This window comes from Panthera leo, chromosome B1 (assembly GCF_018350215.1).
Source record: "Panthera leo isolate Ple1 chromosome B1, P.leo_Ple1_pat1.1, whole genome shotgun sequence".
NCBI lineage: Eukaryota > Metazoa > Chordata > Mammalia > Carnivora > Felidae > Panthera > Panthera leo.
In genome coordinates, this window is record NC_056682.1 from 51,471,888 (window position 1) to 51,497,750 (window position 25,863).

A 25,863-nucleotide genomic window follows, 5' to 3' on the forward strand; every position below is an offset into this window, starting at 1 on the left:
CTGGCTATAATAAGGGAGGATCTGTCAGCATCATTTCCCTCAGCCCTGGCCTCCATCACCTCCTATGCCAACATCAAAGTCAAGGGCCATGCTTCTGTTATCAATTCTGCTGCTCATGTCCCAAGCCAAGGGCGTACATCTCGGTATGTGGACCCTTCTCCCAGTGGTCAGAGTAGCTCTCCCAGGGGGGGCTGGGCATGACAATGGCCCTGCTCACATCACTTTCATCCAGTCAATGGTGAGCATTAAGGGCTGAGGTACAGATCTGGTTAGCGAGTTCATTGATTCGCTAATTGGCCACTAAGAGGTTGGCCCAAAAGAGCACAACAGCAGTTCCTTCAGGTTTTCCCACAAACCCTTCCTGAAAATACTTCCCTTTCTTCTCTTCTCTTCCTCAGCCCAAAGTTCAACCTGTCTGACCTTAAGTTTCAGTTTTGAAATCCTAGAATTTATCCCTGAATGAGTAATGGAGTACCTAGAAGCAAATGCCCAGAATGAGCTGAACATCAGACCTCTAAATCAGAGGAAGAAGAGTGTGGGGGTTGGGAGTATTACAGAGCTCCCATGAACTGCAGATGCAGAGCAGAAGCATAGCTAGGCACACTCACATGTGTGCAGGCGGGCAGGCGGGCAGGAGGCCAGGGTCTTCTGTTATCAGTAGGCAGCTCCCTCATGGGTTTTCTCTCCAAGGGTGGCTGAGGTTGGAAGGAAGGGTTACTTAGCTGCCTTTATGGGTCACGTAATTCTCCATGTTTAATTTACACACCCCCACAGTGGGGTCTCCACTCTCATCCCCATGCATGTGCTAGGAACTCTGAGCCTTACAAAGGTTGAAGATTTGTCCCAAGTCACACAGTGGGGAAGTGAAAGAGCTGGGATTTGCACCCATCTGACTCCAAGGCTTACATTTCCCTCTCTGCACACTACCCCATGAAATGAACACAGCCTATTCACCTGGCCTCCCTCATTCTAGCCTGGGGTTGACTGAAATATGATTGGGGGATGGTGCATGGTGTTGGGAGAGAATCAACAGAATGCACCCTTCTGCCAGTGTGTTCAGTTGCAGCTGATTCTCACCCATTTCACCACTGTCTCCATCACAGCTTAGGGGTTTTGTGCTCTGGTATTAATCTACAAGTCCACACGATTCTACACTGGTGATATTGGTTGTTCTCAGGACAAAGATGGAGAATGGAGCCCAGCTGCGAGCCTTGTGGAGACTTTGGTACAAGAAGATAGGAGAAATTCTGACAGCTAATGTGGCTTGAGGATTTACTGTATGCCAATCACTGTGTTGGGCACTTTAACACCCATTATCTCATTTAATCTGTGCATCTGGGTTTTTTTTTTTTTAGTTTATTTATTTTGAGAGAGACAGAGACAGTACAAGCAAGGGAGAGGCAGAAAGAGGGAGAGAGAGAAAGAATCCCAAGACTCCACACTGTAAGCACAAAGCCCCACATGGGGCTCAAACTCACAAACTGTGAAGTCATTGCCTGAGCTGAAACTGAGTCAGATGCTTAACCGACTGAGCCACCAGGGACCCCTGTGTATCTGTTTTATAGGGTAGGTCCACTTTAGGAATGAAGAAAGGGAGTATAAGCAATGTTTTTAAGTTGCCTACAAATCATTCAATCAGTAAACAACAGAGTCACCATTTGGATCTTGGGCTGTGGGAGCCCAGGGTCTACCTCTTAGCAAATGCCATATTCTGCTTTTCAGAGATGTCACACAATTGGCACCCATAGCAGTCATCCATCATTCAATCAAACCTGAAGTTCATAGTCAGTCTTAGTACTGTGACACATTTCTTCCTACATGCATAAGGCCAGCTTGTTCACATGATTGAAACCATAAGTTTGTATATGATTTTTTTATCCTGACTTTCCCCCATAACATTGTCTCATGACTCACATCATTTAAAGCTCTTCATAAGCATAATTTTCATGGCTGAATGGATATGCCCTACTTAGTCATGACCTTGAGGATGTCTTCAATCTCTTGCCATTATAGAGATCACTGTAGTGAACATCTTTATACTTCTGCATTCCAGATTCTTACCTTAGGTTAAGTTCCTAGCAGTGCAGCCACTGAGTTAGAGGATCATTCACCATTGCTGAGTGTCTCCTGCCTGCCAGCTGTAGTTCCACTAGCAACAAGGCCTCCATGTCTCCTTCCCTAGATGCTTCTTATGTTCTGATGTCATAATCAGGCAAAGAGGGATGAATAATGTCTGACTTAACACAATGATAAAGCAATGAAGGAACATAATGCAGGGTAGGAGATAAAGAAGGGCCAGGACAGGAGGGGCTGGGAAGACCTGTCCAAAGAAGTGATTCTTGAACAAAGGCCTAAACAAAGTGAGCCATGCAACCATAGGAGAGAAGAATACTCCAAAGAATGGCACTGAGTAGTGCTAACAGAACCAAGCCTGAAGGCAGACTCTCTAGGTTCAAAACTGGGTATGGCCATGATTAGCTGTGTCACATTGGGCAAATTAAACTCTCTGTCCCTCAGCTGTCTCAACCGTAAAATGAGGATGGTAATAATAGTACCTACCTCATAGTATTGTTATGAAAATTAAGTAAATTGGTCTTTGTAGAGTGTAACTGTGTGTGACATATGGTAAGCACTCTATGTGTGTTTAGCAAATAAAAGAGGAAGTACAGACTGAAAAGTTCCACAAAGAGGGGTGCCTGGGTGGCTCAGTCGGTTGAGTGTCTGACTTCGGCTCGGGTCATAATCTCACAGTTTGTGGGTTTGAGTCCTGCATTGGGCTCTGTGCTGACAGCTTGCTCAGAGCCTGGAGACTGCTTTGGATTCTTGTCTCCTTCTCTCTGCCCCTCCCCTACTCACACTCTGTCTCTCTCTGTCTCTCAAAAATAAATAAATGTAAAAAAAAAGTTAAAAAACAAAGTTCTGCAAAGAGCCTTAATAGATTCCTGACAGCTGAAGTTTCTTGACACATATTGCTAAATTTTCACTCTAGCTTTTTTTTTTAAACAAAACAAAACAAAACAGACCACTACAGGTCACTCCAACCTACACTACAAAATCCTCAAAATGTTCATTGAGTGAAAATTTGGGAAAGTGGCATCGAGAAAGAGACAAGAGGAGAGCTTAGGCTCCTTAGAGTCAAACTCATTCCTTGTTCCAGAACACAAGCTGGAACTTCAAGTCAACAAATATAAATGGAGTATCTCCTCCTCCTGGGGCAAGGAGCTGGACACATATTCTCTCCAGAGGTGAATTCTCTTCTCTGCACAAGCAGTCACAGCCTTTGCTCTCAGCTTGCTGGGGCATGGAGCTGCTTTGCCTGGAACACAAATGTTCTAACCTACCACAGCTCAGGGCTTGCAGTAGGTCCCAGCCCTTTCTGGGCCACATTTCTGGTTTCCTGCATGTATGTTTCCTGTGGCTGCTGAAACAAACCACCACAAACCTAGTGGTTTAAACAACATGCATGTTTCATCTTACAGTTCTGTAGGATAGAACTCCAGCACAGTTCTCTCACCAGGTGAAGATCAAGCTGTCACCAGGACTTTGTTCCTAATATGAGGCTTTAGGGGAGATTTTTGCTTGCTTCAGCTTCTAGAGGTCATCTGTATTCCTTGGCTTGTGGACCCTCCATCTTCAAAGCCAACAACGTTGCATCTCTGCATGCTTTTCTTCCACAGTCACATCTCTCTCTTGCTTCCTTCCACCATGTTAAGGACCCTTGTAACTGCGTTGGGCCCCCTACCATTATCCATAAATAACCACCTTATTTTAAGGTCAGCAGATTAGCAACTTTAATTCCATCTCCCAAATCCCCTTTGCCCTGGAAGGTAACATAGTCACAAGTTCCAGGGTGTGGTCCATTAAGACATGGACATCAACGGTGGCGGGGAGGGCATTATTCTGCCTACCACTCCAGGGATGGCTCTGGGCCAAGTATTTTACTCTGATTTCTCTTGGACTAGAGCAGAAATAAGCTCAGTGAGTTGACTTGCCTGAGATCACAATGCTGTAAGAGGGGACAGAGCCAACACTTCTGACCCAAGTTCCAGACTCTGTTTAACAAAATAAACCATCTGTTGGCTTACTCATCTTCCTAGAGATGCTTCACAGGGCCAGCCTCAGTTTCCTCATCTCTAGAATGGGTATAGTGATAGCTACTTATAAGCCTCTATGGAAACTGACCAAATGTTGCATCTTTTCCCTTTTTGTCTCTTTCATTCAACCAGAATGTGGTAAAAGACCCATTTTTGAGGAAGGAACTCAGTATTCCAGAATCATAGGGGGGATGGAGGCTGAGGTGGGTGAGTTCCCATGGCAGGTGAGTATTCAGGCAAGAAACGAACATTTCTGTGGTGGCGCAATCATCAACGAGTGGTGGATTGTCACTGCTGCTCACTGCTTATTTTATGAAGAGCTATCGTGAGTATCAAGAGCCCATTGCTTCTGACAATGTTCACCCCCAGGACACACCCACACTCAACAAGACTCAATTTCTTAAGGAAATCCTAGACCTGGTCAGTCCTGAATCAGACAGGAGTGACTACCACCCATGGAAGATAAGACAGTGAACCTGAGGCTGGCATCTGCTGTGCCCTCCTCATGGTCACCTAGGACTAATAACTATGGTTTCCATGAGGTCACACACTGTCCTTTTCAGGAAAATTTGTGGTTTGGTGGAATCAAAAGGCTTGGTCCATTCACCTCTTCTAGGACATTTAAGTCCTTCTAGGAAGAAATCCTCCTAATTCTGGAAGTCTGAGATCCTGGGCTGACACCCTATTTACTTGCGCCTTGTGGAGTTTTCTCTGCACTCCAGAAGACTGGCTGTAAATCTAGTGTAATCATGATTCTGTTACTTGCTAAGAAACTACCTGCATTAACTTATTCATTCAGACACCAACCCTGAAGAAGGTAGATGAATAACCCCATTTTAACTCATTCAATCTTACAACAGCCCTCTGAGGCAGGTAGAATGAACAACATTATTTTACAGAGAGGGAAACAAATCCAATAAGGCTAAGTGACTCACCGAAGATTCACATAGAGTAAACAGAAATAGGATTTGAATTCTGGCTCCAGAGCTTATGCTTTCTGCTATATCTGCTACACTACCCCAAGAAAGTTTGAAGATACACAGGAAGATTGACTTTTAAAAGTTAATAAAAAACAGGGGAAAGTTTCACCATGGCATAACCAAGGAAACTTGTTGCATATGCTTCCATAATATACTTAAGGTTGGCTATTGGGAAGTTTCTGGCCATTCTGCTTGGAGGGAAGTCCTTAATTATTATTGAATATTCTTTCTGCTTAATCAATGGTAGGTCTAGATTAAATTCTGTGCTGGGTCTGTTAAGTTGCTGGTAGACAAATCAATGTAATAACACCTTACCTATCTGAAGCATGTTTGATCTATGCCAAGTGGCCTTTTCTGTATCTTTGGAGTCTCCAGAGCTAAGAACTTTGTCTGTAGCATTAGGCAGGAGTATCTCATTCACATCTCTAGGACTGTGCTGGAGCAGCAATGTGGCTGTGGTCTGCCACCCTTGCTGTTTCACTTCCCTCTACCTTTTTCAAATTCTCACATCTTCTGAACAACAGCCCCAAGAGGACAAGTCCTAGTGGCCCCTAGAGCCATATGGGATTAGGTTGTTTGGGCATAGCAAATTCTTTGTACCTTGTGACTTCTCTTCTCCTCCCACCTCCCCCTGTCTGGTTCTGTGCCACCAGTCCAATGGACTTGAGTGTTGTGTTGGGAACAAATGACTTAAGAAGCCCATCCTTGGAAATAAAGAGGGTTACCAGCATAATTCTTCACAAGGACTTTCAAAGAGCCAACATGGACAATGACATCGCCTTGCTGCTGTTGGCCTTGCCCATCACTTTCAGCGGTTTGAAAGGGCCCATCTGCCTGCCCAGGAAGCTCAGCCCCTCCATGTGGCACAAATGCTGGGTGGCAGGATGGGGTCAGACCAACACTGGTACGTGACTGCTCAGCATTTCTTGAGAGTTTCTGGGGGAAAAGCCATATCGTTGGCATCTGAGGATGGGACAGTAAATCAAAAGATATGGGCAGGAGCATGAAAGGAGAGAGGGCCAAGGAAGGAGGGAGGAGACAAGGACTTGGATTGGAGCAAATCCCTGCATACCTGAGGTTCATAGATGCCAAATATCAGCTCTTCCTAGTGCCAAGGAAGCATCTCCTCAAAGCCCCAAGCTGAGATGTTAGGTCCAAGCCAAACCCTGGGTGTGGTCATATTCAGCCAGCACAGAGCAGCCTTGTTTGTTTGTTTAACTGAATTTAAACTCTCTGGTTTGCCAGGGGCCCCTACACTTTTTATTCACTCACATCTCCCTTGATTCACACATTGATGTTTCTCACCTGGTTCCTATGGGCATTTAAGATGCCTGCCCTGGCCCAGACTTTTGATGGTCCTGGAGTGTTGCCCAACCATTCTTAGAAATGAATCTGTTGTTACTTGTTACATTGTTACTTGGCCAAAATAGGAGAAACTGTACCAGGGTAGAAAGGGATTATGAAAGCCTCATTGGATTATCCCCAAAGAAAATAGGTAAGGGAAGGTATGAGAACAGTACAGCATAGTCTCAGGCCTGAACAAGACTCTAGGTCCATAAGGAGCTTTGCAACCAGCTGGGGTCTGGAAGATGGTAAGTATTTCAGGAGTTTGGTAACTATAGAACAATTAGAGTAGCACTGTTTCTGGGCTCTGGGCACTACTGGAGAGTTAGAAGTGAGGAGGTTGCAGATGAGTACCTTTAAGATTAAAACTAGTCAATAAGGAGAATAATTTGGAAATCTGTGTGGTCTGGGTTAATGAGATAGACGTCCAGACAAATTCCTGAAAGCTGGCAGTCCAAAGAGGGCCTTGGCAAATCCCCTATAAAGAATCTTAACCAACCTACCCCTCATCTGGAGGACTTGAAAGCGTTTTCACTGGGAGTGCAAACCCACTTTCAGCAGCCCTGTGTTGGGGAAGTGCCATACTCACATATTAAAAAAGTAGCAATAGGTACACATGCTGAAGAGGCAGGATTATGCTAAAAAATGATCAATAGCCAGTTCCAAGAAGTCAAGTCTGTAAGGCTGGTTGGAGTCAAGCAGGAAGCCTGCTTAGAAGCAGGAATATGATGTTGAATAAGAGGAATAATTCAAGTAGATAGAGAATTGTTTAGAAAAGCCTGGGGTGGCAGAGTGAGTGAACTGCATGGGATTACTGGAAGGAAGTGGAGAATGGAGGATGTGGTGGAAGGTGGACAAGTGGCTGGTGGGACACGGGGAGGCACAGGGTGATCTAGTTGCATTATCAGCACTGGGATGCTGTCTAATGAGTTTTCTAATGTGCCTTCTCTGTGGGCTAGATGACAAAAACTCTATGAAAACTGATCTGATGAAAGTGCCAATGATCATCATGGATTGGAAGGAATGTTCAAAGGCATTTCCGAGACTTACCAAGAATATGCTGTGTGCTGGATATGAGAATGAGAGCTTTGATGCTTGCCAGGTAATTAGGAGGTAACCCCACCCTCATCCTATAGGGTCCTGTCATCTCAGGACTGCCAATGCAGGGGTATCCTTTTCTCACTGAGAATAGACAATAAGAGTCTGGACAATGTGTAGGAATCAGGGCTCAGCCAGGGCAATACGGGCATGGACTGTGGAGTACTTTTTGCCAGGTCTTTGGAATATTAGTGCATGCCCATGATTCAGTACGCAGCAACACTGCATAAATATTTCTGCTCTTCTACAGATATACTACATAAATAGGACTCCAAGATTTTTCCATTTCTTGGACTTCTTAAAAAACAGAATTTGAGATTCATATAAGGAACTATTGTATTTTCATTAATTTAGCAACTACTGTTGTGCACATTAAGCCCTGGGGAATCTATCCATAAATGAGATATAGTTTCTCACCTAAAGGAACCCATAATCTCCTGGGAAGGAAGTTGAGTAAACGTATAATATTTAGGATGATACATGTGGGTGTCAATGAACTAAAAGCTGATGACTTAGCTTTAATAAAATGAACACAACAATGTAAAAAGAAAAATATTTTTGATTGATGCTAGAAAAAATAGAGAAAAACTCAGAAATTAGTTTTTTATGGCTCTAAGGATGAATGATGGATTTTGTCTTTAAAGCTTAAGGATGCTCTCTTTGTCTTGGGAGATGCTTTCTTCATAATCACCTTGATGAGCCCACTTACTCCTAATTTGCTAGGCAATGGATCTGGTCACTGGTGTAAAACTATGAATGCAGATGTTAAATATTCTATGGAATAATGAAAAGCTGTCTCATGGAAGGGGAGAGTATTTATCTACGGAATTATCTATTATTGTTTAACCCTGGTAGGCTCTGAGATAGGGCCTTAGGAGGGAGTTTCTTGGATAGGGTTGAAGAAATCAAGGGAGAAGAGAATGGAGAAGGGGCTCTGAGGTAAGAAAGAATGGCCTCCAGCAGCAATGATGCCGAGTTTATTTTTTATTTTTTAAATGATTATTTATTTACTTTGAGAGAGATAGAGAGAGCAAATGGGGGAGGGGCAGACAGAGAGGGAGACAAAATCCCAAGTAGGCTCCACACTGTCAGCACAGAGCCCAATACAGGGCTCAAACTCACAAATGAGATCATGACTGGAGCTGAAATCTGGAGTCAGATGCTTAACTGACTGAACCACTCAGGTGCCCCAATGATGCCGAGTTTAGGAGTCTCCTATGTGGTGAATACTGTGAGGACCAAAAGGAGGGACAAAATCCATGTCACATTAACCTTGTGTTTTCTTCACATTCTGGACAATTTAAAACATTTTAAAACAAACAAACAAAAAGAATTGGAACTTGTGGTTCCAGACAAGATGGAGTAGACACATTTACCCCAATCTCTCCCAATTAGTACAGCTAAAAGTACTGGACATTATATTGTAAAACAAAAATAAAGACTGAAAAGTAGAGATGGACTGACTAGATATCCCAATGCTTAAGGAATGACACAACAGTGTGTTCCTTGGGTTTTCTTTTTGCCTCTTATATATCCCACACTGGATGCTAGACAAACCTGCAACCCAGAATACCAATGATCACAGATGAAACTAACAAAACAAGAAAGACTTCCCTCTCTTTGGACCAGGAGACAAGCAACCTAGCAAGGCAGAAACATTTTTGACAATAAATATTAAACATTGTATTCCAACAACAACAACAACAACAAAAAAACTGATAGCCCCTCTACCCCATCAACCAAGGTCAAGTGGACAACCTCGACTTCCTCCCTTCCCCTGCCCTCCACCGTGGTTACAGAGGAAGCTAAGTGGAGCTTAGCTTTAACTATCATCTAGTAGTAACAAACCACCCTCTTCCTCTCTTGATGTCAGTGGAGGCCACCTGAGGAACTTGAGCTTCCACCACACCCAGGTGTGCCACCCAGGTATAACTGGACACTCCTGCTCCTCCCCTGGCTGTGATCGCTGGTCTGCTGGGCTTCCACTCCAATCCAATGGCAAAGAGTTGCTATTTCCCTTCCTCTGCTCCCAATCTCAAAGAGCCCTGTTAAAACTGAATATTTAAATGAGAACCAGAGTGTTATAACCTAATACTCAAGGCAGGATCTGTCATCACTAGAATAGAGAGTTGGATTTAATCTATTGATAAACCTGGGATAAAGGAAAATAAAGAAATAAAGAAAAATAAAGCCAAAAGTCTGAGTAAAAAATCTTTTTAAAATTGAGAACCATTAATTCCTAGAATAAGTTCAATTAAAATGTAACTCAAAGTGTATTATGCACTAAAACTATAGTTTTATAGTAAAAGTATAAACATTTTTAGAAATATAACACAGGAAATCTTTAAGACATAGAGTGACTTCAAAAACAATTCATAAAAGGAAAAACTGATAAACTGGACCTCATCAAAATTAAATATTTTTTCTCTGTGAAAGACCCTATTAAGAGTTTTACCAAATCCAAGTTCAGCTGCCCTGTCACTTGAAAGGCCATAACTCAAGAGACGAGTTTTTGATTGGGAAGAAATTTGAGCTTTATCCAGCAACCCAGGGGGAAGGTGGACTCTTGACCAAAAGCCAAGTCTAAGGTTTCTACCTGGCCCAGGGATTTTTGAAGGGTTTGAGGGTAGTTAATCAGCAAAGGGAGTGCAGTGGCTGGCAACGTTTCTTGATCATGTGCAGACTCAATGATGCCAGCTATAGATGTTATCTCAGTGCTTGGAGGTTGTGCAAGGGGGTCTGGTTCTTTTTTTGTGATGTACAGGAGTACTCCATTCTTTCTGCAAAAGAGGACCAGGTGTACAGATGCACAAAGGGAGGTTAGTAAAATCATTTGTGTGACCTAAAAAAAACCAAAAAACAATCATTTGCAGGACCTAAAACAACAACAACAACAACAAAACAAAAAATGTTAAAAAACCTATTAGCTAATCAGAAAGCCAAGTAGACTTCAAACAGAATTGCTGGCCTCTGTGGCCTGGGAAAGTTCTAGTCCTTTAACTCCTCAAGATCCATGGTCTGCAAATCTCAAAGAAAGTAAATTATTTCTGCTACACATCAAGGGACTTAGGTCAGCAAGTAAGGAGTATGTTAACTTGAAGCTAGTCAACCCTTATGACTGGTTGGATTGCTCTTACAAGAGGATGGAAACAAAACTACAGATTGGGAGATAATACACAACAAAGGAATTACCTAGAATATATAGAGAACTCTCAAACTCTCAAACAGTAGGAAAAAAAAATCCAATTAGAAAATGGGCAAAAGACATGAACAGACATTTCACTAAACAGGATATATAGGTGGCAAATAAGAACATGAAAAGAGGTTTAATATCATTAGCCACTAAGCAAATGCAAATTAAAACTACAATGAGATATCACTACATACCTCTCAGAATGGCCAAAATAAAAAACAGTGACACCCTCAAATGCTGACAAAAATGCAGAGGAACTGGATCACTCATACAGTGATGGTGGGAATTTAAAATAATCCAACCACTCTGGAAAACAGCTTGGCAATTTCTTTAAAAAAAAAACCGGATGCACTCCTGCCACACAACACAGCAAATGTCACTCTTAGGCACTTAGTTCAGAGAAATGAAGTCATATATTTGCATAAAAATCTGTACAGGAGTGTTTATAACATTCATAATAGCCAAAAATGGAAAACAAATGTCTTTAAAGATGTGGACTGTTAAACTGTGATACACCAATACCATGTAATACCAGTCAGTTATGACAAAAAGAAACTATCGGTACATGTAACAATGTGGATGGATCTCTCGAGACTTATACTGTGTGAAACAAGCCAATCCCTAGAGGTCCCACACTGAATGATTCCATTTACATAACATTGTAGAAATGACAAAATTATAGAAACTGAGAACAGGTTCGTGGTTGCCACGGATTAAGAAAGGGTTGCAGGTTGGAGGGAAGTGGATGTAGCACAAAAAGGGCAACATGAGGGATCCCTGTGTCAATGTCAAAATCCTGGTTGTGCTAATGTACTATACTTTTGCAAGATGTTATTATTGGAGGAAACATGTAAAGATGTTATTTTTGGAGGAAACATGGGATCTCTTTGTATTATTTCTTACAACTGCACATAATTCTACAACTATATCAAAATTAAATAATGAAGAGAAGACAAAGCTTCCCAGTAATAGCAGTTACAGAAAGATTTTGAAACATAGCCAGGCCACAGACTCAGACAGCAACCATTTCATAGTGAAGCAGGAGGAAAAGGACTCCAATATCAATAGAAAGGGGGAAATAACATTTAATAGATAAGATTGGAAAGGTAGAGCATTTGGAGAGAATGTGGGAAAAATCACAAAGGCTTGAAACAACTCATATGTTCAGGGAATTTCCAATATTTCAGAAGCCAAAAGTCATAAAAGGTGAGTCTGGGGAAGTGGACAGAGCAAGATCACCAAGGGAGGTGTGTGCCAGGCATGAAAGACTTGCTTTTACCCCAGGAATCCCTCCCACTGCTCACCCAAGAATATAAGAATCAGGACCCATGGGCACTCCCACCTCCTATTTCAATCTCTTTGATTCAACATTATCCCACATTCAAATGGCCAAAGCCAACTATGACAAAATTTAAAATAATCAAGTGTCATTTTTGAGGACATTTTTGGTACCCTTTGCTTCAATGGCTGGATCTACCATCTAGAGTCTAGGATTTTTGCTATAATACCTCTCCTATGAACATATACTTTAGTGAAACCTTCTAAAATTAAGTATCTATTACCTAAGAGTGTTATAAATGAGTGTGCTGTTATCATTTTAGGCCTTGTTTTTAAAATTGTGAAGTGAGAAGCCTTGCTCTCTGTTCAGATAGCTTTCTATTGCTAACAATAAGCTGACAGTGATGCGTCAAGGAAATTTTTCTGAAAGTCTACAATATTATCATCACTTAAATAGATAAACCAGGCAGACCGTCCCCTATGGTTTAAAAATAATTGCCTTTAAAAGGAAAATCATACTTTTAAATTTAGCAAATTTCTAAAAAAACATGCCATCACATAACTCAGGGAAATGATAATTTTATAATGAAAATATTTAAATCTGTTCAAAATAATAGCAATAGATCATGCTATACTTAAAATACAAATTAAAATCAAATGTTACAGGGGTGCCTGGGTGGCTCAGTAGGTTAAGCTTCTGACTTTGGCTCAGGTCATGATCTCATGGTTCATGAGTTTGAGCCCAGGATTGGCCTCTGTGCTGACAGCTCGGAGCCTGGAGCCTGCTTAGGATTTTGTGTCTCCCTCTCTCTCTGCTCCTCCCTCACTCAGGCTCTGTCTCTCTCTCTCAAAATAAATAAACATTTAAAAAATTTTAATTAAATGTTATAATTAAAAACAACTGAATTTTTTATTTATTCTTCCCAACACTTTTCCTATTTGTAATACCCTTACAAAGATTATACTATGAAAAATAAAGAGTTCAGTTAAAAAATAATTTTTAGGGGTGCCTTGGTGGGTCAGTTGGTTGAGCATATCACTCTTGATTTCGGCTCAGGTCATGATCCCTGGGTTGTGGGATCAAGCCCCACATCAGGCTCCACGTTGAGTGTGGAGCCTGCTTAAGATTCTCAGTCTCTCTTTCTCTCTCCCTCTGCCCCATTCACACTCTCTCTAAAATAGTTAAACTTAAAAACTAAAAGAAAGAAATGCACTGTTTTCTTATATGTCTTGGCTCCAGCAGAAACGTTGTCTTATTCGTGTGTAAATTCTCAGTGCCTAGTGCAGCTCTTGGCACGTGAAAAATGCTCAACAAATGTTTGTCAAATAGATGAACTTTCCAAGGAAGCCAGGGACTATGTATCAGTAAGGTAGCACTAGTGGAGGGGACGTCTGAGAGAGGTCCTCAAGGAGGCTAAGAGTCTGCAGGTGGAGAGGAGATAAAGAGCTGGCAATCAGCTGGGCTGTTGGGAAGTCTGGTCATGGGATTGCCAAACTGACTTGGATTTAGACCTGAGCTGCTTTTTTGTTTTTAACTACTTTATTTTTTTAGAGCAGTTTTAGGTTCACGGCCAAATTGAGAGGGAGGTATAGGGATTTCCCATTTACCCCCTGTCCATACAATATGCTTAACCTCTTGTACTACCCACATCCCCACCAGTACCAGGGTACATTTGTTACAACTGATGGAACTACACTGACACTTCATTATCACCCAAAGTTCGTATTTTAAGGTTCATTTATGGTGCTGTCCATCCTCTAAGTTAGGAGAAAAATATGATGACACACATCCATCATTATAGTATCATACAGAGTAGTTTCACTGTCCTGTGTTATCTTGAGCTCATCACGCATGACACTTTCACAGAAGTCTTATTTCACTCCACAGAATCTTTGACTTTTAGAATCACAGACTTTTCAGAGCTGGAAAGGAATATATAGAAATATTTAATCAAGACTCTGTTTCACAGATGACAAAACATGCTTATTTCAATCATCAATCATTCCCTTCACTATCTGAATGGATCCAAAGCAGTGTAATAACTTCCTAGCTCTTTTACACATATTCAATAATTTCATTTTTTCCATTACCCTGTACCATGGGCTGGGCAGTGCTCACTATCTCTGTTTAACAGATGAGAAAACAGGGATTTAGAATTTAAGTGATTTGCCTGAAGTCCAGGTGGTAATGTGGCCATGCTGGAAGTCAGGTCATCTGGTTCTACCCCAAAACAGACAGGAGTGATCACATGGTGTAATTATCTCACTGTGGTGAACTTGAGAGGTTTCTGTGGTCAGTATGTTTCTTACCAGACAGGTCCCTAGCTATCGGACTTAGTCCTTGGAAGAAAGTCCCCCTTAGTCACTTAACTATTGTTAATAAGATGACAGTAATGCAGCAGCAATCTTTGCTTTTTCTTTCCAATAGAAAGAAAGAAATTAAGTTTATGCATAAAAGGACATGTATTTATAGATGTCCCTCTTGGTCCCAGGAGTCTGTGAAGACAATCTCTATTTCCTAAATCTACAAGCAATGTTTGTAATACATAAGGGTAAAATAACAATATTAATACACTTCAAGGCACTTACTACATAGCATTTACCCTGTGCCAAGTGATCTATAGATTCTAAATTTTCATCTGCTAACAATCACGAGAAGTGGTTGGTATTATCTCCATTTGAACAATGTGGAAACTGAGGCTTAAAAGAGTTGCTTGCCCAAGGACTGTTCTCTCCATGTTGTGTAAGAAAATAGCAAATAACCAAGGCAACATATTAGTCACATTTTTTATAAATTCATCCCTTCATAAATGAAGAAAGTTATAAAAACAAAATTTATGGAAGGAGTTATTTGAGTGGAAGTCCTGTTGATCTGGTTCTTGCCCAATGACTGAAACAAAACTAGCACAAAGAAAAACACACACCCACAAAAACCAAACAAGTGTTAGAGGTAGTGTTTTGTACCGGAAAGGACAGTTTTGGTTTTGACCCACATTTACTGGGTATCCTTGAACCTTGACCTCTTTGTTAATTCTCTGTATATCCCTCTGCTTGGGGATGTGTTCTTCAGTCAACCCAAACTCCATTTGAACACATTTATTCATTATCTTCCTCTGCACTTTATCTCTGTTATCCACACCCTATGACCTTGGAACTAGTCCTCATCATTTATACCCCCAAAGTCATCCATGGTTCAGATCTTCATCATTTTCATGTCCTCTTAACTAGTCCCTCTACTTCCTGTCTGACTTCCCTCCAGTCATTGCCACACACAGTCTTCTTGTCAAATTCCTATTCATCCTTCAAACTAAGTGCTTTGAAGTCTATCCTGACAGACCTTCCCATAAACAGAATCAATTTCTTCCCCACTTTGTACTGCTTTTATATTGTGTTCATACTTCTGTCCAAACAGTTTATCCCATTGGTTTACACTTTTCTCTCTTCCATAGAGCATAAGGTCTTGTATTCCGAAGGCCTGACAATTAGTTTTCCACAGTGAAGATTTGTTAAAAATTGATCACTTTTTGATAAATTCTGACCAATTTTTGAATTATAAAATGGGCATCAAAATACCTACCTCATGTGAGTAGCGGGGTTGATGAGAAACAAAAGTCAAGGGGATAGCTCTGTGCCTCACTTATTATGCCTGGGAAACATTAATCTTTCACCTCCACCTGTTAGAGCTTGTTATAAGATTCCATTCATTCTAGTCACCTGCTTATGACATTGGTAAAGGAAGCTATGTCTCCACTGAAGAAAAGCCTCCTGAATGATTGTAGCCACTCAGCAACTTCCATGAAAGGCAAGTAGAAAGGTGGAAAGAAAGTGTGCTTTGGGATCAGGAAGTTCTCGTTCCAACTCTGGTTGGGCTACTCTGTACCCCTGATCAAGCCTTCATTCCCACTTAAGCCTCATTTTCCATGTATCAAAATGGATAAAAGGAAGCCATATATATGTGTGGTACATGTTAGGGACCTGGTATATATTTTCTCTATATATGATCATGTGAGTCATGGACCCATGGGATTCCACACCAGAGGGGTCACACATTCAGAAAAGCTTAGTTCACTTGTGCCCTGAAGACACCCACACCAGAGAATTAAAAAGGAACATCATTCTCCTTCATGGCTCTGGAAGTACATCAAAGGAGACTCAATTCATTTCCACAACTCTAATAATATTTCTTGTATCCTATTTTCATTCCTTTCTTTTATAGCCCTTCGTGGAGCTTCTGATTTGATAAGGCCTCACTCTTCTTCTTCATCTGTGTAGCATTCTCTCTGTCTTCCATCCCCTTTCACTGCATTGTGGATGCAATTATTTTTCTCATCAATTCTCTGTCCTCCTCCCTCTTCAGTGTTATCCTCTCCACTGTCTATAATTTACACCTGCAACTCCCAGAGCCAGCTTGACAGCTGCATGCTGCTCCCTTGGACCCAGGAAAAGGGTGGGCATTGGTCAACAATGGCAAGATTTCCTTTGGCATCCAGGAGCAGGGGAGACCAGTGCATTCTCTCAATTCACAAGATATGCTCTGTATCAAATGAACAGTCAAGAATTGTACTCACTATTAAACTGTGTTCTCTGTCCACAGGGTGACAGTGGGGGGCCTCTGGTGTGCACCACAAAATCTGACAAGAACTGGTACCAGGTAGGCATCATCAGCTGGGGCAGGAGCTGTGGACAGAAGAACACTCCAGGAATATACACCTTGTTAGAAAATTACAACCTCTGGATCAAGAATGTGACCGAGATAGAGGGAAGGCCCTTTAATGCTGAGGAAATTCAATCTCCTCCCAATAGGAAACGACTGAGGTCCCACACTGCAGAATTTCCAGAGACAGGCAGCCCCAGATTCTGGCTCCTGATTTCCCTTCTGTCCTATATGCTATTCTAGGTCATTTTCTACTGATAATAAAGCAGATGCTATTCCTTACAAGGAAAGTGTGTGAAAGTGTGCTACCAGCAGAGGGACTGGCTATGAGATTAGATCTAAGGGCCAGGAATTGAGAGTGATATTAGAAAGTAGGACCAGAAAGACAGGCTGGATCACTGGTTTGGGGAGTGGGCTTTGGGTCCCCCCATTAGTCAGGATTCTTTCCATTGCAGGTGAGTTATCTATCTCAAACCATCCAAGGGCAAAAACAGTTATTTACAGATGTACATAAGAGAAAAATACCTAGAGTGGTGTTTGGCTTCAGGCATGGCTGAAACTAGGGGCTCAACAGATGTTGACAGGGACTATTTATTTATTTATAGCCATCAGAAAGAGCCTCCAAGTGGTGGCCATAATGACAACCAGTATGTCCAGTTTGCATCCTACTAACTTAACATCCCCAGTAGAAAGAGAGAAACTGTTTATCATACTTCCAGCAAAAGTCTATGGTCTAATTATTGTGACTTATAAGCCTATGGTCCATCACTATTCCAGTTACTGTGGCCAACAGTGGCACTCTCCAAGATGAGAGGCTCAAGTCACAAGTCCATTCCAGGAGCCAGCAAAGGGCCAGCCATTCAGAACTATGTTCACTGATAGTGGGTGCAGGTGGCACTCCACACAGAAATAAGGGTGATATTAACAGGAAAAGGGGACTGTGTACTGAACATGTCCTTTGATGGTGGACATTCTGGCTGGCTGGCCTCCAAGGCAACCAAATCCCAGGCTCCCAGGAGCTTGTGAAGAAATTATATGGCCAGAAATTGCTGCTTCAGGACCACTGGAAGAACAGGGTTAGAGTGGGGGAAAATAGAACTAGGAGGTGTTTTGTCTCATAATCTATTTCTAAAGAAGTATCAGCCATGCTGTAGATCATGGAAAAGGTCCAGCCTTCCATTTAAAGTTTTGAATTTCCTAAATTGCCACTGTATCTTTAGTGTGGCCCAGGGAATCCAAAGGAGACCAAAGCCAGAGGAAAGAGGCACATAGCAACACTCAGTAATTCAGTCTTAGATTGACAGCTCACAGTGTCAGATGTTGGAAGATTTAGTATAAGGCAGGACCGCATCCTCAAGAAGCTTCTTGGAAAATAGTTAAAAGTCCCACACCTGCCCCTCCCAATTGAGTGCTAGAAAGGACCTGGGCAGAGGGGGCATCTTCACAGGCTGGCAGGATCTAGAGGTGTCCTCAGAGAGACTGAAACAGCTTGAGGGAGAAGTGAAGTTTTTCCAAGCATGGAAAGAAGAGCAAATGAAGGACTAGTGTGAGATGAGCATCATTAATTTGACTCAAGAATAAACTGGAAGTGAAAATTGGTAGCAAGCTGAAAGCAAGGGGGAAAGATAGTAGACCCTTCTGTCATGCAAGAGAGCAGTTCCAAGGTAGAAAATAAAAATATGATTTTTAAAAAGAGGGTCCTAAGAAATAATTAAGGTTGCTCAAGAAAGGGATAAAAATGGGGTGCCCAGGTGGCTCAATTGGCTGTGTCTGACTCTTGATTTCAGCTCAGGTCATGATCTCACTGTTTGTGAGTTTGAGCCCTGCCTCAGGCTCTGTGCTGACGGGGCAAAGCCTGCTTGGGATTCTCCCTGTCTCTCTGCGCATTCCCTGCTCTCTCTCTCTCTCTCTCTCTCTCTCTCTCTCTCTCTCTGAAAATAAATAAATTTAAAAAGAAAGGGGTAAAAATGAGTGTCCTTAAAGTACAGGGGGAACTTTAGTCACTCAACTGGGAAGCCTAACCATAATGAGATTAATTGGGACCTGGGGTGGCAGATACCTAATGGTGGCACTCAACTACCCAAGGCAAAGGAGAGCATGGGTACCATAATAGACAGCAGAGTCAACACAGTGATCAGAACAGGCTGACATGCACAGACCCGCAGTGTTAGCTAGTTGATCATGGTGTACCTAGAAGTGAAATAGATAGGAAGCCTACTAAATTCTTACTTGTTCTGTATAAGCAGAGAAGTTCTAGGTCAAGTGAACAAAGGTCTAACTTGAATCATAAAAGCAGACAGTTGTGTCTCCTTAATCAATTCTCAGACTTTAACAAGTTACAGACCCAGAACTTCTTAAATTAAAGGGAAGCTGGGTATCCTTGATGAAGTATCCTAGTATATTACCAAATATTTATACTGTTAATTTTCTCAGCCTTTCCCAAAGGGATAGACAGCTTTTTTACCAGGATAACTGTACACTGGGGAAGAGAAAATAATCAGCCCTTTGGGGGACTACTAGACACTGGCTCTGAACTGACACTGACTCCAGGAGGCCCAAACATCACTGTAGCCCTCCAATCAGAGTAAGGGCTTATGGAGGTCATATGATCAATGGGGTTTTAGCTCAGGTTCATTTCACAGGAGGCCCAATAGGTCCCAGAATTCACCCTGTGGTTGTTTCCCCAGTTCTGGAATGCATATTTGGAATAGACATACTGAGAAGCTGGCAGAATCTCACATTGTTCCCTGATCTGTGGAGTAAGAGATATTATGATGGAAAAGACGAAGAAGCCACTAGCACTGCCTCTACCTAGGAAAATATAAACCAAAAGCAATACTGCATTCCTGGAGGGACTGAAGATATTAGTGCCCCATAAAAGACTTAAAGGATGCAGGGGTGGTGATTCCCACCATATCCTCATTCATCTTTTCTATCTGGCCTGAACAGAACACTGATAGATCTTTGAGAATGACAGAGGATTATTGTAAGCTTAACAAGGTGGTGACTCCATTGCAGTGACCCTACCAGATGTGCTTTAATTGCTTGATCAAATTAACACATTGCTTAGTATCTGCTATGCAGCTATTGATCTGAAAAATGCCTTTTTCTCCATCCTTATCCATAAGGTCCACCAGAAGCCGTTTGCTCTCTACTGGCAAGGCCAGAATTATACCTTCACTGCCCTGCCTCAAGGGCATATAAACTCTTTAGGCCTATGTCATAATTTAATTCATAGGGATATTGGATCATAAGATCCTTTTCTCTTCCACAAGATATCACACTAGTCCATTACATTGATGACATTGTGATAATTGGACCCAGTGAGCAAGAAGTAACAATTATTCTAGACTTACTGGTAAGACTTTTACATGCTAGAGGGTGAGGAAAAAAAATCTAACCCATTTAAAGTGCCTCCTACCTTGGTGAAATTTCTAGAGATTCAGTGGGTGGGACATGGTGAGATATCCTTTATAAGGTAAAGCATAAATTGCTGCATCTGTCCCCTCTTACAACCAAGAAAGAGGTTTAACCTAGTGGGCCTCATTGGGTTTTGGAAGCAACATATTACTCATTTGGGTGGAATGAGGAATCTGGCCTATTTACCAACTGACCTAAAAAGCTGCTGAATGAAGCCCAAAACAGGATAAGGCTCTGCAACAGATCTAGCCTGCCATAAAACTGCTCTACACTTGAGCCATATGATCCAGCAAGTCCAATGGTGCTTGAAATATCAGTGGCAGATAGGGACACTGTTGAAAGACTGTGGCAGGCCCTTAAAGGTAAATTATAGCACAGGTATTTAGGGTTTTGGAGCAAAGTACTGTCATCCTTTGTAGATAACTACTTTCCTTTTGAGAAGCAGGTTTTGGCCTGATACCGAGACTTGTAGATACTGAACATTTAACCATGGATCACCAAGTTAACATATGACCTGAGTTGCCCGTCATGAACTGTGTATAATCTGTCACACCAAGCCATAAAATTGGGCATGTACATACGGTAGCACTCCATAATCCAATGGACATTAGTATATATGAGATTGGACTCAAGTGGCCCTTGAAGACACAAGTTATATCGAGAAGTGCCCCAATGCCCATGGTTCACTCCAACCCAGCCACACTACCTTCTCTCTCCCAGTCTGTACCTATGGCCTCATGAGGAGTTCTCCATGATCAGTTGACCAAAGAAGGGGAAACTCAGATTTGCCTTACAGGTGGTTCTGCATGATATGCAGGCACTATCTGAAAGTAGACAGCTGTAGCATTATAGCTCCTTTTTGGGATATATCTCCTTTTTGAAGGAGAGTGATGAAGAGAAATTCTCCCAGAACTTTGAGCAGTGCACCTGGTTCTTCATTTTTCTTAGAAGGATAAATGGCCACATGTGCAATTATATACTGATTCATGGCTGTGGGAAATGGTTTGGCTGGAGAATCAGGGACTTGGAAGGAACATGGTTGAGAAAATTGGTGACAAAGAAGTCTGGAAAAGAGACATGTGGATAGACCTTTCTGAATGAATGAAAAAGTGAGGATACTTATGTTCTATGTCAATGCTCACCAAAAGGAGACCTTGGCAGAGGAGGATTTTAACAATCCAGAGGATAGGATGACCTTTTCTGGGAATACCAGTCAGCTTCTTTCCTCAGCCACCCTTATCATCTACCAATGACTTCATGAACAAAGTGGCTGTGTTGGCAGGGATAGAGATTATGCATGGGGTTAGCAACATGGACTCCCAGTCACCAAGGCCAACCTGGCTATGGTCACTGCTGAGTGCTCAACATACCAATGACAGAGACCAATAATATTCCCAATATGGCACCAGGGTGATCAGCCAGCTACTTCTCTCAGGTTGATTACATTGGACTACTTCCATCATGGATGGGGCTAGAAATAAAAGGGGCATAACTCACCTGCTAATAAAATTTTTGCTTCCTGTCCCCACAACTTATACATAGAGGTTGTAGTTATAACTGGAGGAATATTTCCACCATGAGACATAACAATGATTTCATTGAACTGGAAGTTAAGACTGACATATGGCCATTTTGGACTCCTCAAAATGGATACCTCTGAATCAACAGACAAATAAGGGTGTTACTGTGCTGGCTAAGATAATTAATCCAGATTACCAAGGGGAAATTGGACTACTACTCCATAATGGAGGTCAGGATGAGTATGTCTGGAACCCCAGCAATCCATGAAATTAAGGTTAATGAAAAACCAAAACAACCCAATCTAGACAAGACTGCTGATGGCCCTAACCTTTCAGGAATGAAGATTTACCACCAGGTAAAGAACCATGGCCAGCTGAAGTTCTTGCTGATGGCAAAGGAACTACAGAATGGATAGTGGAAGAAGGTAGTTATAAATACCAGATATAACCATGTGACCTGTCACAGAAATAAAAACTGTAATTTTATGAGTATTTTTCCTTTATTTTGTTATGAATGTGTATGTATATATCAAACAAATATCTTTGTTTTCTTCCTTCTTCTCTTATTATGTAACACAAGATGTATTTACTTTATATCATAGTATTTAAGTATAGTTAACTTTATATGGAACTTTATATGAAAGCACTTAATTACATGATATCAAGAGAAAACTAAACATCACAAAAACATTACATCCTCTTCTGGAGAAAGACTTAGTGTACTTTCTATTGTATGTAGAATAGTTGTACCATGTTAGATGGAAGTATGAACTTGTTGCCTTTATTTGGAGACTAGGTTTGACTTAAGGAGATATATGTGAGTGATAAAGGGTGGACTTCTGTTGATTAATTTTATGTGCCAATTTTGAGGATATTTTGGATAAAACTAACATTTAAATTAGTGAACTTTGAGTAAGTGGATTTCCCTCCATGATGTGGGTGAGTCTGAACAGAAAAAAAAAAAAAAGAAAAAAAGACTGACCTCCCTGATCAAAGGGAGATTCACCAGCAGACTGCCTTTGGACTTCACCTGTAGCATCAGCTCTCCTGGGTCTTGAACATGCCAACCCCACTGTAGATTTGGACTTGCCAGTCTCCAAGTCAGAGGAGCCATTTCCTTATAACTAATCTTTCTCTCTCTTTCTTTATATATGTATGCATTTCCATTTGTTTCTGTTTCTCTAGAGAACCCTAAGGAATACAGTGAGGACTATCTTCAGTATAGTAAAGGGAGCTGCTAAGAAAATGAGGTGGAAGCAATGTTGCCATTTAACATTTAACCAACCAATGCAATGCTTCCTCCTGATACAGAGACTATAAGTTTAAACATTATCCAGTCAACTGACTTGTGATTAGTTGTGCTACATGATTGTCATGTATGTCCCATCAGAATTTTGAAACCTTAGACTGTAATTCCTAAACTGTACTGAGGTGCCCCAGGGCACTACTACAAACTTGTAGGGAAACAAGTGGAAGCAGAGACATCTGTGGGACAATGAGCAGGCTACTACTATTAAGTTATTTGGACCCAACTACTTAATAAGTGCAGTCATTAGGTATTTCTTCTGGCCTAGGAGTGCTGTGAATAAAATTACTAAGACACCAAGGGCCTATGAACTGGGGAAGTTTGGGAACCTCTGATGCAGTGCTATGTGAATATTTTGTTTTAAAAGTATGAGCTCTTTTAGTAATATTGTGCACCTTGGCCATACTGGTCAAGTACATTGTTGAATGTCATTCTATTGGAATTTGTATTATCTTTTTCTCATGATTATACTGGAGCTATGGATTTTCGGGAGGAAGATCACAGAGATTAAGTGTATTTTTATCATATCATAACAAGAGGGCATACTATCAACACGATTTTTTGACTCTTGATCTTGGCTTTGATTACCTGGCTGAGGCAATGTTTGTCAGGTCTTTTTACTATAAAGTTGCTCTTTATCCTCTCCTTTCCATACTGTACTCTTTGAAAGCAGTTGCAATACATAGCCCAGTCTTAAGGAATATGGAGTTATACTCCACCTCCTATAATGTAGAGTGTATTTTTTTGGAATTCATCTACACAGGAAACTTGCCTTTTGTACCCTGTATACTATTTTATTTAGCCATTTACATATACCAATATGGACTCACTCTTTACTTTGGGTTTAATCCAAAACTTTTTTTTTTATTTTGTTGCTCAAATTATTCAGCTGTAATCACTGGGAACTCTCTGTTGGTTTCTGTGCTCCTATGACATACCTTTATCAATGTGTGTGTGTGTGTGTGCTGCACACGTCATCCTGGCACTGCAAGATGCTAAAAGAGAGCACAGACTTCTTTTTATTATGAACCCGTGAAATTCTTTTTGTTAAAGTTTGATTTCTGTGTCTTACAACTAGAAGAGTTCTGACTGATACAAACGGGACCAGCCTTACTCTTGCACATTATTTTAAAAATATTTTTATTTGTTTTTGATAAAATTGTATATATTTAAGGTGGACAATGTGATATTTTGACATTTGTGCACATTGTGAAATTATCACCAAAATCTAATGAACATAGCCATCACTTCCCATAGTTACCTCTTGGTGTGTGTGGTGAGAATACTTGAGATTCACTCTAAGCAAATTTCAAGGGTAAAATATATAGTTATTAACCATAGTTACCATGCTTTAATTTAGGTCTCCAGAACTTATTCATCTTGAGACTGAAAATTTATATTCTTTAATCAATACCTCTCCTTTCTCCTGTACCCCAGCTTCTGGTAACCACCATTCTACTCTCTGTTTCTAAGAGTTTGACTTAAAAATTTTTGTTTTTAGATTTCATATGTAAGTGAGATCATGTGATATTTGCCTGTCTGGATTATTTCACTTAGCATAATGTCCTCCAAGTTCATCCATATTGTTGCAAATAGATATCTTTCCTTTTAAATGATGAATGATATTCCACTGTATACCACATTTTTTAATTCATTTATCTGTCAATCGACACTTAGGTTGTTTCCATATCTAGGCTATTGTGAAAGGTGTTGCAATGAACGTGGGAATGAAGATATCTCTTTGAAATAGTTATTTTATTTCCTTTATATATATATATATATATATATATATATATATATATATATATATATATATATACCCAGAAGTGGATGCTGGGTCATTTTTAATTTTTTGAGGAGCCTCCATACTATTTTCCAAAGTTATTGTACCAGTTTACATTCCTACCAACAGTGCACAGGGTTTCCTTTTCTCAACATTCTTGCCAACACTTGTTTTCTTTAGACATTTAGAGAATAGCCCTCCAACAGGTCTGAGGTGATATTTCATTGTATTTGATTTGTATTTCCCTGATGACTAGAAGACTAGTTAAGCATCTTATCATATATCTGTTGGCCAATTGTATGTCTTCCTTAGAAAGATGTCTACTCAGTTCTGCCCATTTTTAAACTGGGTTACTTGGTTTCTTGCTATTGAGTTGTATGAGTTCCTTATATATTTTGGACATTAACCTCTTATTGCATATACGGTTTGGAAATATTCTCTTCCATTCTTAGGTTGCCTTTTCATTTTGTTGATTGTTTCCTTTGCTTTGCAGAAACATTTAGTTTGATGTAGTCCCACTTGCTTAATTTTGCTTTTCCCTTAGGTGTTCTTCTAGAAGTTTTACAATATCAGTCTTATGATTAAATCTTTAATCCATTTTGAGTTGATTTTTATGTATGCTCTAAGGGTCTAATTTTATTCTTTTTATATAGATATCCAGTAATCCCAACACCATTTATTGAAAAGACTATCCTTTCCCCCATTATATATTTTTGTCACCTTTGTCTAAAATTTGTTCACCGTCTATGCATGGTTTTGTTTCTGGCTCTCTGTTCAGTTCCTTTGGGCTCTGTGTCTGTTTTTATGGAAGTGCCATACTCTTGATTATTATAACCTTGTAATATAGTTTGAAGTCAGGAATGTGATGCCTGTAGCTGTGTTCTTGTTCAAGATTGCTTTGACTATTTTCTGGTTGTTGTTTTGTTTTTTCTGGTTCCATATGAATTTTATTGTTGTTTTTCCTATTTCTGTGAAAAACTCCATTGGAATCTTGATACAGATTGCATTGAACCTATAGATCACTTTGAGTTGAACAGACATTTTGACAATATTAATTCTTCCAGTCTGCACACTTTAAACTCAAAGGGTTTTCCCATGACACTGAACTGCAGGTGCTGATAAGATAGGAAAATCCCATGTGCCATTTGAGTCTGGAAACCATGACAAACCAGCTAGGCAAGATGTAGGAGCCT

The 25,863-nt window shown here is 40.8% G+C and overlaps 2 protein-coding genes and 1 pseudogene across 8 annotated transcripts in view; 2 read left to right on the top strand and 1 right to left on the bottom strand.

The window, feature by feature from the left end:
* The window catches only part of LOC122217664 (serine protease-like protein 51), a 63,688-nt gene extending 61,515 nt beyond the window's left edge, over positions 1 to 2,173 (bottom strand). For 4 of the 6 annotated variants that reach the window (XM_042934980.1, XM_042934981.1, XM_042934979.1 and 1 more), the window contains exons 1-2: positions 2,062 to 2,173; positions 609 to 695 (exon numbers count right to left, since the gene is read on the bottom strand). In XM_042934980.1, the coding sequence (XP_042790914.1) occupies positions 609 to 674 (66 nt within the window). In that variant the 5' untranslated portion in view covers positions 675 to 695; positions 2,062 to 2,173. The remainder of the gene's footprint in view (positions 1 to 608; positions 696 to 2,061) is intronic. The other 2 variants (XR_006201611.1, XM_042934976.1) reach the window with 1 other exon arrangement.
* On the top strand, positions 1 to 16,931 carry PRSS55 (serine protease 55). Of its 2 annotated transcripts, none has more exons than XM_042934982.1 (5): positions 1 to 143; positions 4,227 to 4,419; positions 5,728 to 5,978; positions 7,378 to 7,520; positions 16,582 to 16,931. In XM_042934982.1, exons 1-5 carry the CDS (start codon positions 65 to 67, stop codon positions 16,882 to 16,884), a joined length of 969 nt encoding a protein of 322 aa, XP_042790916.1. In that variant the 5' UTR covers positions 1 to 64; the 3' UTR covers positions 16,885 to 16,931. The 2 variants fall into 2 exon arrangements, with proteins under 2 accessions (XP_042790916.1, XP_042790917.1); XM_042934983.1 differs by lacking the exon at positions 1 to 143 and adding an exon at positions 2,293 to 2,462.
* Positions 16,932 to 17,602: 671 nt separating this feature from the next.
* LOC122218371 lies at positions 17,603 to 21,553 on the top strand (annotated as a pseudogene).
* The last annotated feature ends 4,310 nt before the right edge of the window (positions 21,554 to 25,863 follow it).